Below are 15067 nucleotides of genomic sequence, written 5' to 3'. Positions count from 1 at the left end.
ATTCCATCTCACCCCAATTAGAATGGCAATTATCAAGAATACAAGCAACAATAGGTGTTGGAGAGGATGTGGGGGAAAATGGTACACTCATACATTGTTGGTGGTGCTGCAAATTAGTGCAGCCACTCTGGAAAGCAGTGTGGAGATTCCTCAGAAAACTTGGAATGGAACCACCATTTGACCCAGCTATCCCACTCCTTGGCCTATACCCAAAGGACTTAAAATCAGCATACTACAGAGATACAGCCACATCAGTGTTCATAGCTGCTCAGTTCACAATAGCCAGATTGTGGAACCAACCTAGATGTCCTTCAATTGATGAATGGATAAAGAAACTGTGGTATATATATATATATACAATGGAATATTACTCAGCCATAAAGAATAATAAAATTATGGCATTTGCAGGCAAATGGATGAAACTGGAGAATATCATGTTAAGTGAGATAAGCCAATCTCAAAAATTCAAAAGACGAATGATCTCACTGATAAGCGGATGATGACACATAATGGGGGGTGTGAGGGGGGCAAGAATGGAGGAAGGAAGGACTGTATAAAGGGAAAAGAGGGATGGGAGGGGTGAGGGGTAAGGAAAAAATAACAGAATGAATCAAACATCATTACCCTATGTCAATGTATGATTACGCAAATGGTATGCTGTTACTCCATGTACAAACAGAAACAACATGTATCCCATACAATAAAAATAAATTAAAAAAAAAAAAGTAAGCTGAGAGCTGGGGCTGTAGCTCAGTGGCAGAGCACTTGCCTAGCACATATGAAGCACTGGGTTCAATCCTTAGCACCACATAAACAAATAAAATAAAGCATTCTGTCCATCTACAACTACAGAAAACATTTTTTAAAAGTAAGCTGAGATATGTAAGTATACAAAAAGAGATAAACTAAGTGCTTCACGATGGATAAGTATTTTTAAATATTCAGAGAAAAAGTAAACTATAAAATAACCTATTGATTTAAAAATTTAAGACCTATGGACCAGTGGAAGATAAGGATATACAAACATAAAATATAAGAACATGCACAAAGAATGATCACAAAATTCATGAGAGTGATAATCTCTCTGTAAGGCAGGAATGAAACCATTCAGGAATACTAAGAAAGCCTCATCTTAGTCTAATACTCTATTCTTTAAAAACCAAAATCTGGGATAATAGTATTAAGATCTTATAAAACTGGGTAGAAGTATATATTATATACATGATTGAAACATTGCTGTTAGGATTGAACTGTCTCTTGTAAAAGATCCTAAAGTCCTAATCTTATATACAGTTGCCCCTTTGTATCCATATGGAACTGGTTCCACGAACCCCAAAGGATACCGAAATTCATTCAAGTCCCTTAAAAATGATACAGTACTTATATATGACCTCTGCATATCATGTCCCCTATACTTTAAATTATCTCTAGATTACTTATAATACCTAATACAACATATACATCAAGTATACATAGAAAGAGAGACAAGAAATGATAAGAAAAGGTTTGTACACGTTTAATACAGATGCAATTTTTTCCCACCTATTTTTGGTCTACAGTTGTTTGAAGGCACAAAAACACACAGGGGAGATTGTAACTGTGAATGTAAAGTTTAATTGGAAATAGGTCTTTGCAGATGAGGTTGGTAGGGTGGGACTCAATCTTATATGACTGGTGTCTTTATAATAGGAAGAAAAGACAGACACAAAGGGAAGAAAGTCATGTGATGAGAGAGGCAGAGATTGGAATGCTGTAGCCAAGGACTACAACAAAGACTGACATAGGCAAGAAAAAAGGATTTTCTCCTATAGGTTTCAGAGGAGCACAGATGGTCCAGCTGACACTTCAGTTTTAGACTTATAGCCATCAGAACTATGAGATAATAAATATCTGTTGTCTTAAGCCTGTGGTGCTTTGTTGTAAGGCAGCTCTAGAAAGGCGAATGGAAAAAATGAAGTTCATTGGATTAGACAAAGAGGAATGAAGAGAAGGGAGAGAGGATGGGAATAAGAAAGGCAGTAGAATGAACTGGACATAACTTTCCTAAGTTCACGTATGAACACATGACCAGTATAACTACACATCATGTATAACCAAAAGAACTGGGAGTTAGTCAAGATATATTGTACTGTCATGTATGTCTAAAAAGAAAAAAGAAAAAATGATACAAAGAAAACAAGGCAGGCCTAGAAAACTACTCGATCATATAATAAAAATGGAGAAACTTTTAAAATGTATGTTTATGTGAGCTGGGGAGTAGTTCAATGGTACATGTGTTTATTAGCATGCATGAGGTCCTGGGTTGAGTTCCCAGCAACAAAAAAATAAAAACAAATATATTCATGCTTATGACCTTCAAATTTTTTTTTTATTTTAATTTTTTTTGGGGGGGTGGGGGGGGACGAGGGATTGAACTCAGGGGCACTTGACCACTGAGCCACATCCCCAGCCCTATTTTGTATTTCATTTAGAGACAGGGTCTCACTGAGTTGCTTAGCACCTCACTGTTGCTGAGACTGATTTTGAACTCTTGATCCTCCCGTCTCAGCCTCTGGAGCCTCTGGGATTATAGGTGTGCAAATTTTTATCTTTAAAACTGATTGTTGACGCTGGGGTTGTGGCTCAGTGGTAGAGCACTTGCCTGGCATGTGTGAGGCACTGGGTTCGAGTCTCACCACATATAAATAAATAAATAAAATAAAGATCCACTAACAACTAATTAAAAAAAAGAAAAAAAAAACTGATCGTTGATTGATGCAGTACTGGGGACTGAAGCCAGGGGCACTCAATCACTGAGCTATAGCCTCAGCCTCCCCCACCCCCTCCCCGCTGAAATTCTGAGATAAGGTCTCCCCTAAGTTGGCCAAGCTAGACTTGAACTTCTAATTCTCCTGCCCGCAGTTTCTCAAGTAGCTGGGATTATAGGTGTGCCACCACACCTGGTTCAAAATTTTTACATGATTACTGCTGCCTGGAGACAGTTTGCAAGTGTATTGGGTTTTTGTTGTTGTTTATCTGTTTTGGGGGTACTGAGGATTGAACCCATGAATACTCTACCACTGAACTACACATCCTGTCCTTTATTATTTTGAGACAGGGTCTTGCCAAGTTGCTGAGACTGGCCTTGAACTTGTGATCCACTGTCTAAGGCTCCCAAATCGCTGGGACTACAGGTGTACTCCATTATGCCTGGCTTATCTCTATATTGGGAGAAGGAATGCATGATCCATGTCATGGGTTGGAGCGAAGGGAGAAGGAGGATCATAGTTATGTTCAAATACATAAAATCAAGTTAACTGATCTGTTCATTACCTTGATTACGGTAAAATAATCAGTGGGTATATATGTGTGCCAAAACATATAAAAATGTGTATTTTATTTAAGTGTATTTTGTCATATGTCAATTATACCTCAATAAAACTGGTTTTTGAGAACAAAATCGAAAAGAACAACCTAGATTCAGAAATAAGAGAAAGGATAATAAGAGATTTAGAAGAATCAGGCTAAGGGCACTATCATAGTCTGAGTTGCTATAACGAACTACCATAAACTGGATGGTTTACAAACAACAAGTATTTAATTCTCACAGGTCGAGGCTAAAGAGTTCTAGATCAAAGAGTCAGTAAATCATGCACGAACATAGAAACTAAAATATGTACCCCATTTGTGTACAATGAATCAAAATGAAGTCTGTAAAAATAAAAAAAAAAATTAAAAAAAAAAGAGTCAGTGTTTGGTGAGAAACTACTTCCTGGTTCACAGACGTCATCTTCTCGTTGTATCCTTGCACAGTGGAGGCTGAAAGAGGCCTCTTTTGTAATGGCACTTAATCTCATTCAATGAATGAGGCACTGAGATTACCTTCATGACCTGATCACCTCCCAAAGGCTCTACTCCTCATACCATTACACTGGGGGTTAGGATATCAACACTTGAAATTTGGGAGACAGGAAGTAGGAAGGCAGAATTAAAAAGGGAGGAATAAGAAAGAACTCCAGTATCCAGTGACCAAGGATAAAAACTTAAGAATTTTTGGAGGAAAATGTTACACTCTCTATCATATAAACAACTTTCTATACTTCTCCAGGGAAATCTTCAATGAAATTTACATTGCTTTCAATGCTTTTAGTAAGCAGATTTGTCTCTGGGGTAGCCAAAGAAAAGGAAGAGTGTACAGAAGACTTTATAAATAATTCAATGAATAAAATTCAAAAATAAGTAAATAAATCCATACTCTAAGAAATATACATAAACAATGATCAATTAAGATTATATCCCTTTCATATTTGGGGGTGAGTATAAATGATGCCATCTCATCATAGCATTTCCCTTCTCAGTAGAATTTAAAGGTAACAGATGAGGTACTAACCCCTTTTGAGCTTAGATAATTCATCTAATAAAATTAATTCCTGAAGTTAAAAATAATTAAACCTTTTACCAAGAAGTATTAAGTGAACTTTTAATTATTAAGTATAAGACATTATTAAGGGCACTTTTGGTTCATGAAGTAAGCAGGGAATAGACTATGCTATATCATTAGAATTTTTTAAAATCGCAGCTTTATAAATACATAACTCACAGCCTACGAAATTCACCTTTTTAAAATATACAATGGTTTTTACTATATTCGCAAGTTTGTACAAAAATCACCATTAATTCCAGAATATTTTCCATTAAATATTTTCCATTACTGTTACCCAGCAGCAGCCCATTCTCCATTGCCTCATCCTCCAAGTCCCTGGCAATCTCTAATATACTATATTCTACCACTACAGATTTGTCTAACCTCAAAATTTAATATAAATGAGATCATAATATGTGGCCTATTATGACTAGCATTTATTACTCAGCAAATGTTTTAAGGTTCATCCATGCCATAGCATGAATCAGAGGTTTATTTCATTTTATTGAAGATTAACATTGTGCTGACAATATAGACTATCTCGGAGGGTGCTGGCCTGGCATGCGGAAGGACAAGGGTTCGAATTCCCAGCCCCGCATGATGGGGTTGGGGAACAAGATTAACATTACATTTCATAGAAATAACGTCTTATTTATCCATTCATGAGTTGATGGATATTAGGATTGTTTTGATCTTATAATCATAATGAACTGTGCTACTATGAACACGGATGTGTTTTTGTATTTTTTGAGATCACATGTTACATTTTCTTGGGTACATGCTTAAAAGTAGAATTTCTGGGTCACTTGGTAATTGCTAAACTGGTTTCTAAGGTGGCTACAATATTTACAATGCCATCAGCAAAATATAAGGGTTACAATTTTTCCACAACCTTGTCAACATTCATTTTTATCTTTTTTTTATTTTAGCCACTCTAATAGGTATGATGTAATATCTCTTTTTGGTTCTAGTTTACATTTCTCTAATGACTAATTATGTTCAGAATTTTCTAAGTGGTTAGTGGTTACTGACATAATATTTGAAGAAATATTTTAAATCTTTTGCCTATCATCAGAATTCTGAGGTAAATTACTGTGCACATGTGTGTGATTATTATCATATTGAGATAACCAGAGTACTTACATTTTGCTTTCTCTTCATCTTTGCCTCTTGTAAGGAGGACAAGTCCAACTATTAAGTTATTGAAGTGCAGCCCTTTGGATGTTCCACCAAAAGAACAGTAAATCACCTAGAAGAAAATGATAACACGAACTTTAGGGATGTTTTAGTTACTAAGAAATCTGAGGTGGTTATCACCTTTAACAAATCTTTTCTCCATCTCAAAGGTTCTGATAAATTTAGTGAAATAATGTTAAGTTTCTCCCTCTGTTGCAACTTGTTCATACAGCTGAATATTTATTCTTTCCTTCTGGAGTACCTGTCAAAGTCCAAGAAGATAAAAGGTCTGCCTTTGATAGCTGCAATAATGTGATAAAGATTTTGTTCAATTAAAGAACTTCCTTCAACCTTGGTAAAACTTACATTGTTTTGATTAGAAAGAAAGACATTCTCTAATTCAGTGTTCAGAAATACAAAGAAACTAAAAAAGACCTTTTTTTGTTGGTAGTTCCAGGGATAAAACTCAAGACTGAGGCACACCCTACCACTGAACTGTATCCCCAGCTCTTTCTAGTCTTTATTTTGAGACAGTGTCTCTGTAAGTTGCTGAGGCTGGTCTTGAACTTGTGATCCTCCTGCCTCAGCATCCCAAGTAGGAATTATGCGTGTGTGCCACCACACCCAGCAAGACATTTTCTTTATAGTCTCAGAAATGAGTTACTCAGCAATCAGAAATGAAGAAAAAGTATGTATAGAAACAAGTACAGTATCAGTACTCACTATATAGTCATTTGGTCATTTAACAATTCTTTGTTGAGTTGCTAGTATTTGCCATGTAGAATTTTTGTCAGTAAAAATGCATGGTTAAAGCACAATTCAAGGGCCAAGTGTGGTGGCACATGTCTGCAATTCCAATGACTCAGGAGGTTGAGGCAGGAGGATCTCAAGTTCAAGACCAGCCTCAGCAACTTAGTGAGACCCAGTTTCAAAATAAAAGACAAAAAGGGCTGGGGATGTAGTTTGGTGGTAAAGCTTCCCTGGGTTCAATTCCCAGTACAAAAAAAAAAAAAGTTAAAAAACAAGCAATTAAAAAAAAAAAAAAGAAAATTTTAAAAGAAGCAATTTAATAAAACTTAAATGATCAATATGAAAACTGAAAATACATGTTCACATATTTATAAATATGTTTTAAAAGAGCCTGACAGCTTATGTCAAAAACTTTTTATTTCTAATGGCCCTGATAGCTCAACCTAGCAAAAACTAGTCAAGGGGATGGCTATAGATCAGAAAAAGACAACAGCTGGCACAGAGGGGAACACATGTAATCACAGCTATTGGGGAGACTGAGGCAGGAGGATCACAAGTTCAAGGCCAGCCTGAGCAACCTAGAGAAAGCCTGTATCAAAATAAAGAATAGAAAAAAGGGCTGGGGATGTAGCTCAGTGTTAGAGAGCTCCTTGGTTCTGGGTTCAATTCCTGAATGCATGTGTGTGTGTCATCTTTTTTCCAATCCCAAGTACCACCAAAATATATCTAAATACAAAATATCACTATGTTTATTTTAAAATATATAAATACTACATATATATGTAGATGCATTTATATACATATATATGTAGACAGGTTTTTTTGGTGGTACTGGGGATTGAACCCAGGACCAAGGAGCAGTCTACCACACATACAGATATTAAAGAACAAAACAGCTCTTTTTCCTGGCACTTTGTAGGCGATCTGCTGCACCAAGATGAAGCTAAATATCTCCTTCCCAGTCACTGGCTGTCAGAAACTCATTGAAGTAGACAATGAATGCTAACTTTTATACTTTTTATGAGAAGCATATAGTAACAGAAGTTGTTGCTGATGCTCTAGGTGAAGAATGGAAGGGTTATATAGTCCGAATCAGTGATGGGAATGACAAATAAGGTTTCCCCCATGAAGAAGGGTGTCTTAAGCCATGGCACTGTTCACTTGCTTCAGAGTAAGGGGCATTTCTGTTATAGACCACAGGGTATTGGAGAGAAAAAGTGCAAATCTGTTTGGAGTTGCATCATGGATGCCAATCTGAAAGTGCTCAACTTGGTTATTGTAAAAAAAAAAAAAAAAAAAAAAAAGGAGAGAAGCTATTCCAGTACTTATGGATACCACTGAGCTTTCTTGCTTGGGACCCAAAGAGCTAGTAGAATCTGCAAACTTTTCAATCTCTGTAAATATAATGATGTCTGTCAACATGTTGTCAGAAAATCCCTAAATAAGGAAGGAAAGAAACCCAAACAAAACACAGAAGATTCAGCGTCTTGTTACTCCATATGTCCTGCAACACAAGCACTGGTGTATTGCTCTCAAGAAACAGCATACTAAGAAGGATATGTCAAACTTTTGGTCAAGAGAATGAAAGAAGTCAAAGAATAATGCCAAGAACAGATCACCAAGAGATGCAGGCTGTCTTCTCTGAGAGCTTCTATTTGAGTCCAACCAAAAATAAAAATTTTTAAGAGTACAAATAAATAAGATTGGACCTCCAAAAAACTAATAATAAAAAAGCAAAATAAGTATTTTGTTGAATAACTATTCCCCCAGTTGGAAGCAGTTTAGAAGTAGGTAACAGGAAACCTTTCATCCTTGGGGTTGGAAGAGGAAAACATAATAATGCCAGGGACATGAATTTGCCTAAATCTGAGACAGAAATACAACAAGGAGAGAATGTCTCCCTACCCAGTGCCCCCTACTTCTACCATTGTGCTGGCAAACACTAAGAACAAATAACAAGAGGAGGGAAGAGTGTAGACAAACCCTCTTTCTGGGGTACAAGTAACACTAAGAAGATGAGAAGTCAAGAGTTAAGAAGATATTGGAAAAGTTCTTTGCCAAGGAGCCCCCAAACCTTTAAAAAAAAAAAAAAAAAAAAAGTATCCCTTGGGCTGGGGCAGTGGCTCAGTGACAGAGCACTTGCCTAGCATGTGTGAGGCACTGGGTTCAATTCTGAGCACTGCATATAAATAAATAAAATAAAGGTCCATCAACAACTATAAAAAAAAATTTAAAAACAATTCCTAGACTGGAATTTTAAGTCTGTAATGGAAGGTAACCATAGCAACAACAAGACCAACACAGTTCAAATGCAGACTAGATTGATTGAATTTCCCATGCTAAAGACATAAATACTATTTAGCTTAGTCTTTATTGTGGGATGCAAAAACAAATTTTAAGTCACACAAAGAAGCGAGAAGAAAAACATAGTAACAAAGTTCAAAAATGGCTCAAAAGCAAACTCAACAAGAAAGAGATTATGCAAAATGTAACACAAAGGGGATAAAGTATGCGAGAGGCAGAAAATCGAAGAGCTATGGGACACTATGGATGTAACATGCATGTAATTAAAATTCTATAGAAGAAAGAGAATTGGGTAGAAGAAATATATGAAGAAATAAAGGTTGACAACTTTATAAATCTAATAAAGACGCAAAAATCACATAGAAACAGCTCAGAAATAAGCAAGAAAATCACACATTTAGCCCCTGAAGTCAGCTAGACAAATCATAATCAAATTACTCAAAACCAAAGATAAAATCTTTGAAGCAGTAAGGAGAAAAAAAAAAAAAACTTTATTGAGAAAAAGATTCATGGCAGATTTCTCATCAAAAGCTATATAAACGAGTCAAAGTGACATGTTTAGACCATGAAAAATGATAAAAATTCAACACAGATGCTACACCTGGTGAATACACTGGTCAAAAAGAAAGGAAAGGGCTGGGATGTAGCTCAGTAGTGGAGTACTTGCCTAGCATCTGTGAGGCCCTGGTTCAATTCCCAGCACAACAGAAAGGAAAGAAGGGAGAAAAAGTACACGTTCTCAGGGAAACAAGACAGAAATCCTTACCACTAAAATTGTTATTACATAAAAAGATAAAGTACTCAGACTGAAGGATATATGATGCTACAGATATATATACCTACATAAAAAAAATAAGGTTATTGGAAATGTCATGAAGAAGGTAAGTATAAGATTAATTTTTCTAATTTTTAAATGCTTTGAAAGATAACTGGTTGTCTAAAGCAATGGAACCACAATGTGTGTTTACAGTATATGTAAAACACATGACAACAGTAAAACAAGATGGAAGAAAGGAACCAGAATTATACTGTTGTATACTATACATAAATGCTGTTTAATACACCATTAAATTATATAATATGCTAATTCATGCATAGGACAGGTTGAGCATCCCTCACCTGAAAATCCAAAATCAAATACACTCCAAAACTGGAAACTTCTTGAGTGTGGACATTCACCACCTGACCTCATATGACAGGTTGTAGGCAAAACACAAGTACACTAAAAATACTGTATAAAATTACCAATTTCAAGCATTTAAATTTTGGTTTGGGTTGTGGCTTTTTTGTCTTTGAAGTCTGCACTCTTTATTTGTAACAATTGTACTTTTATTTTTCTATATCCTCTAACTCCAGAGTTTTATTTTTCTCCCTCCTCCCCCAACTTCTACATTCACAGTTGAACCATATTATTAGGAAAGGTGCCTTGATGAAAAGATCAGGATAGGAGCTCTAACCATTCATCAGTGTTTTCCCTAAAATAAAAACAAAAAACAAAACAAAACAAAAAAACAACAAAACAAAACCTAAAGAGTGTCTTTCCCTTCTTTTTTCCCCCTTTTTTACATGTCTTGGGCTGCAGCTCTCTCCTGACGTGTATTGTGGCAATCTGAATGCCCACAAAAAATTATGCCAAAGATTTTAGAAGACAAATAACCAATAAAATAAATACATACGCACACACACAGGGACAGCAGACTTCAGGTAACTATTTTGGATTGCAAATGAGGATAAATTTAATGTTTAAACAATATGATAAAATAGCCATTTGGAAACTGAAAAGAATTACCTTCAGGCTGTATGTATAAGATGCATATGAAATATAAATGAATTTTGTGTACAGCCTTGGGTTGTATCCCCAAGATATCTTATTAAATATAAAAAAAAATCTTGAAACACTTCTGGACCCAAGCATTTAAGGAATATTCAATCTATCTTAATTTTTCTTATTTATTTATTTATTTACTTATTTGCTTGCTTATTTATTTATTTATTTATTTATTTTATTTACTTATGTATTTATTTTTGGTCCCAGGGAATGAACTCTGGGGCACTTACTCACTGAGCTACATCCCCAGCCCATTTTTTTTGAAACAGGGTCTGATTAACTTGCTCAGGGTCTCCCTAAGTCGCTGAGACTAGCCTCAAACTTGTGATCCTTCTGCCTTCAGCCTCCAGAGCTGCTGGGATTTCAGGTGTACACCACTACACCCAGCCCTCTCTCAACCTTTATATTACCAGTCAGCAAGAAAATACTTAATCTTAGCATGCTGATGTTTAAATCTAACATTAAACCCATTAAAATATTCTTATTTTTATGCTAATAAAAACAATAGCTAACATTCAAATGCTTATTCTGTGTCATGTTTATAAGTGCTTTTGCAGTATTAATGCTGAAAATGCCTCCAGGAGAAAAGCACTAATAGTGTCCCCATTTTATGGTTGGGGAAAACTACAGTCCTTGTCCAAAGTCATACATCAAAAGAGTGCAAAGTCAGGATTCAAAACAAGGCAAGATAGGTTCCTGAAACTGAACTCTCAACCTGTTCTCTATTTCTACAGTACAATTATATATGTGTTTTGTTTTGTTTTGTTTTGTTTTTTAAACAGGGTTTCACTATATTGCCCAGGCTGGCCCTAAACTTGCAATCCTATGCCTCAGTCTCTTGAATAGCTGGAATCATAGGCATTTGCCAGTACATCCACCTGTATGTTCATTTCCAATTAACTTCTCTACAATTTCATGAAAGACATCACCAGTAAAATACATGCCATTTTGGTAAAATCTGGTAAAGATAAGTAAGTTTTACTAGATCATAATATTAATTTATAAATATGTGTCTTTGGTGTCTCTCCCCCTCCCCTGTACCTTCATAATCTAGTATCCTTACTTTTGACCATTTCAGTGACTTTAATACAGACAGTAAAGTAGTGAGGGTAAAAATAATGAAATTTGGGATAAGGTATGACTTTCAGTTTTCTAAGTACTTGTAGAATGTATAATATTTTGTCTGCAATAAATCTGGTTAGAATGTTGTAACACACTAGTTGGTACCTCTCTTTCATTCCCAAAATACAACAGCAATAATCTGTTAAAAATCACCCAGTTTGTTTGGTAGATGAGGAAAGGAGACCAAAGAAAATAAGCATATTTCCTGAATTATATGATGTACTTATTCTCTCTTTTATTACTATTCCAGAAATCAGTATGCATCTAATACATGTATTTTTTTCACCCCCAAAAAACTATTTTAAAAGTTTAACTGACAACACATTATGCTTAAGAGCCATGTTCATTACTACTGACATTATTTTAGGATTAAGGAGAGGGTATATGCACAGGATAACAAGAATATTGTGATATGCCATTTTTTAGAAGCACTTAATAAATGGTAACTATTATTACAATTTGTTAAAAATCCCTTAAATCCCCTCTTATAATTTTGTTTATTCAAAATTAAATAAGGAAAAGTATTTTCTTAAATATTTGGTAGTCATGAACATCCAGACAGATTTGGCCTACTTTTACACTAATGTATAAATTTTATGCTGGTAATGATGGTAAAGAACTGGTGCTAATGATCTCACTAGCCTCCTTTCTGACAATGATGTCATTTCAGTAAATAATATGATTACTTCAGAAAAGAGGGAAGTCAGTCTATATTTTCAATGAGAAAGATTTATACTATAATATGCAAAACCTACTTCTTGCCTTATAATTAAGAGGTCAAAAAGGGTACAGGGTTATTCCACTGTTCCCTGGGGGAAGCAGAAAGTGATGCATATTACCTTACATCACATGACTTTTGAAATCTAAAAGACTTGAGTTTGAAGCTAGTACTGTGTGGTACTAAGCAAATTGCTTAATTTCCTTAGCATTAGTTACATTCCATGACACATTTGTTGAGGCAACATGCCATATCTTCTTATTTCAGAACATAGGCTGAGGAGCAACCCCTGTATGGGAAATGCTGTCCCAGGGTAGAGGCCAAAAGGTAGAGCTTGACTTCAACTTTGTTAATTAGTAAGAATTAAATCAACATTGATGAGTTCATGACTTTTGCTTCAGAAAATATTTTTTCTGAGGAAACTATTGTACCTTTTTAACTGATTAATAGTCAACAGAATCAAATTAATGATTTCAAATTTTCATTTTGTATAATTTTCATGAGGATCAATATTTTTTCTTTTAAATTTTTAATGAAGATTAGATTCATCAGTTTTTGTCCATAAAAATATTTTTCTTTATTATTTCTTGGAAATATTATTCTATCAAATCCAATTTTCTCACAGCAAATTTAGAAGGAGCTACATTTCTTAATGAAGAAATAATTTTTTCTGGAAATGTCTCATCAATAACTTTTATAGTTTGGGGGGGTTGTTGTTGTTGTTTGTTTGTTTGTTTGGCAGTACTGTGGACTGAACTCAAGTACACTCTATCATTGAGCTACATCCCAAGCCCTTTTTAATTTTTATTTTGAGATAGGGTTTCACTAAGTTGTCAAGGCTCATTTTGAACTTGGAATCCTCCTGCTTCAGCCTCCTGAGTCACTGCAATTACAGGCATGCACCACCATATATGGCTTACTCTATGCTTTCTTGTTTGTTTAAGTTGCTATATAGCTTATTCCTAATTTTACATGTAAATTTTTTTTTTTTGCAACTTGCTGAAGAAACCAAGAAACTGTGTAGTTTCACAAAGTGTGCATTTTGATGAGTGCATCTTCTGTCCTCTGAAATTTCTATGAAGTAGTAGGTAAATTAAGAGAATTAACCAAATTTAAATAAGGCTTTTTGGCAAAGATATTGCCCAGTTGGTGCTATGTAGCTTCATCTAGCAACACATAACAAATGTTTACCTTGTTGTGATATTAGTAGTCAATGATGATCAGTTCACATATTCATAAATTCATTAAAGGTTAAAAAAATCAATGATGATTACAGTTCTACCATTTGCTTTTTTTTTAATTGGCTGGAATACTTCTATAAAGAGCAAATTCCAGGCTGTAGTTGTGACTCAGTGGTAGAGCAGTTGCCTAGCACGAGTGAGGAACTGGGCTCAATCCTCGGCACCACATAAAATAAATAAATAAAATAAAGTTATTGTGTCCATCTACAACTAAAAATAAAATAAATAAATAAATAAGCAAATTCCCCTGCTAAAGAATTTAAATAAAAGTTATGAACATGGAAATGGAAATTATATTTTTAAAACAAACTAAATTTTAGAGTGAAAAAAAAAAAAAACCAATTATCTAAAATTAAAGGTTTCCTGGATAGCCCTCAAAGAACACTGCTCACTGAAAAATAAAAGATAAATGAACTTGATGAAAGGGTAGCAGGAATTATCTAATCTAAAGTGTAGGAAAGAAAAAGAGCTAGAAATGGTTTTAGGGACAGAAAAATAAAAAGAGAAAATAACTAATCTCAAGTAAAATGAGAAAAATCATCAAGCATTTTTACATACACATAATTGGAGGCCAAGTAAAAGGCAGGGAGTAAAAATATATTTGAAAAATAATAGTCAACTATCTATCTACCAAACTGATGAATAAGTCATAGGTTCAAGATGCTCAAAGGACCTCAAACAAGATAAAAAAAAGAAAAGTTCATCATAAATTCCTAAAAAAACAGTGATAAGACAAAATTTTGAAAGCACTGAGAAAAAAGGGACATAACAAAACAAAAATAGAATTAATCACTGACTTCTAATCAGAAACAAAGCAAGCCAAAAGACAATGGGGAAAAAACACCCTTAGAGGCTAAAAGGAAAAAAGAAGAAAAGAACCTAGCCTAGGATTCTATGTCCAACAAGATGAAGATCGAATTTAAAAACAAATGACTTAAATTTTTTAAATGATGCTCATAATCATAAGTCATTAGGGAAATACGAACCACAAGCACTATGAGATACAAGTTCCACCTACTAGGAGAGCAATAAATAAATAAATAATAAGAATATAGAAAACTGGATCCCTCATACATTGCAGATAGGCATGAAAAAAGGTACGGCTGTTGTGGAAAACAATCAGGTGGGTTTTTTTTGAAAAAGTTAAACAGACTCATCATGTGACCTGACAATTCCATTCCTGGGTATATATCCAGAAGAACTGAAAATAGAGACTCAAACAGAACTTAATATCAATATTCACAGCTGTAGTCTTTACAATCGCCAAAAAGTAGAAACTACCCAAGTGCCCTTCAACAGATGAACAAAACATAATACACACACACACACACACACACACACACACACACATATATAACATAATATATAACAATATATATAATATATGATAGAAAATTATTCTGCTATAAAATAAAATGAATGTTGGCAGCCATCATCACTCTCTTAACATAAGCACCACTTCTAGCTCACTGAGTTCCACCTAAAGGACATAGGCAATAAGGAAGGAGGTCTCCTTAAGATTGTCC

General features: G+C 34.7%; 1 protein-coding gene across 1 annotated transcript in view; it reads right to left on the bottom strand.

Moving 5' to 3' along the window:
- Usp32 (ubiquitin specific peptidase 32) overlaps positions 1–15067 on the bottom strand; it is a 192882-nt gene that overhangs the window by 116142 nt on the left and 61673 nt on the right. The window contains exon 3 of the mRNA XM_047544723.1: positions 5546–5651. Within this exon, the coding sequence (XP_047400679.1) occupies positions 5546–5651 (106 nt within the window). The remainder of the gene's footprint in view (positions 1–5545; positions 5652–15067) is intronic.

Source organism: Sciurus carolinensis, chromosome 3, assembly GCF_902686445.1.
Source record: "Sciurus carolinensis chromosome 3, mSciCar1.2, whole genome shotgun sequence".
NCBI classification, from domain to species: domain Eukaryota; kingdom Metazoa; phylum Chordata; class Mammalia; order Rodentia; family Sciuridae; genus Sciurus; species Sciurus carolinensis.
This window is presented reverse-complemented; position numbering and strand designations above follow the sequence as displayed.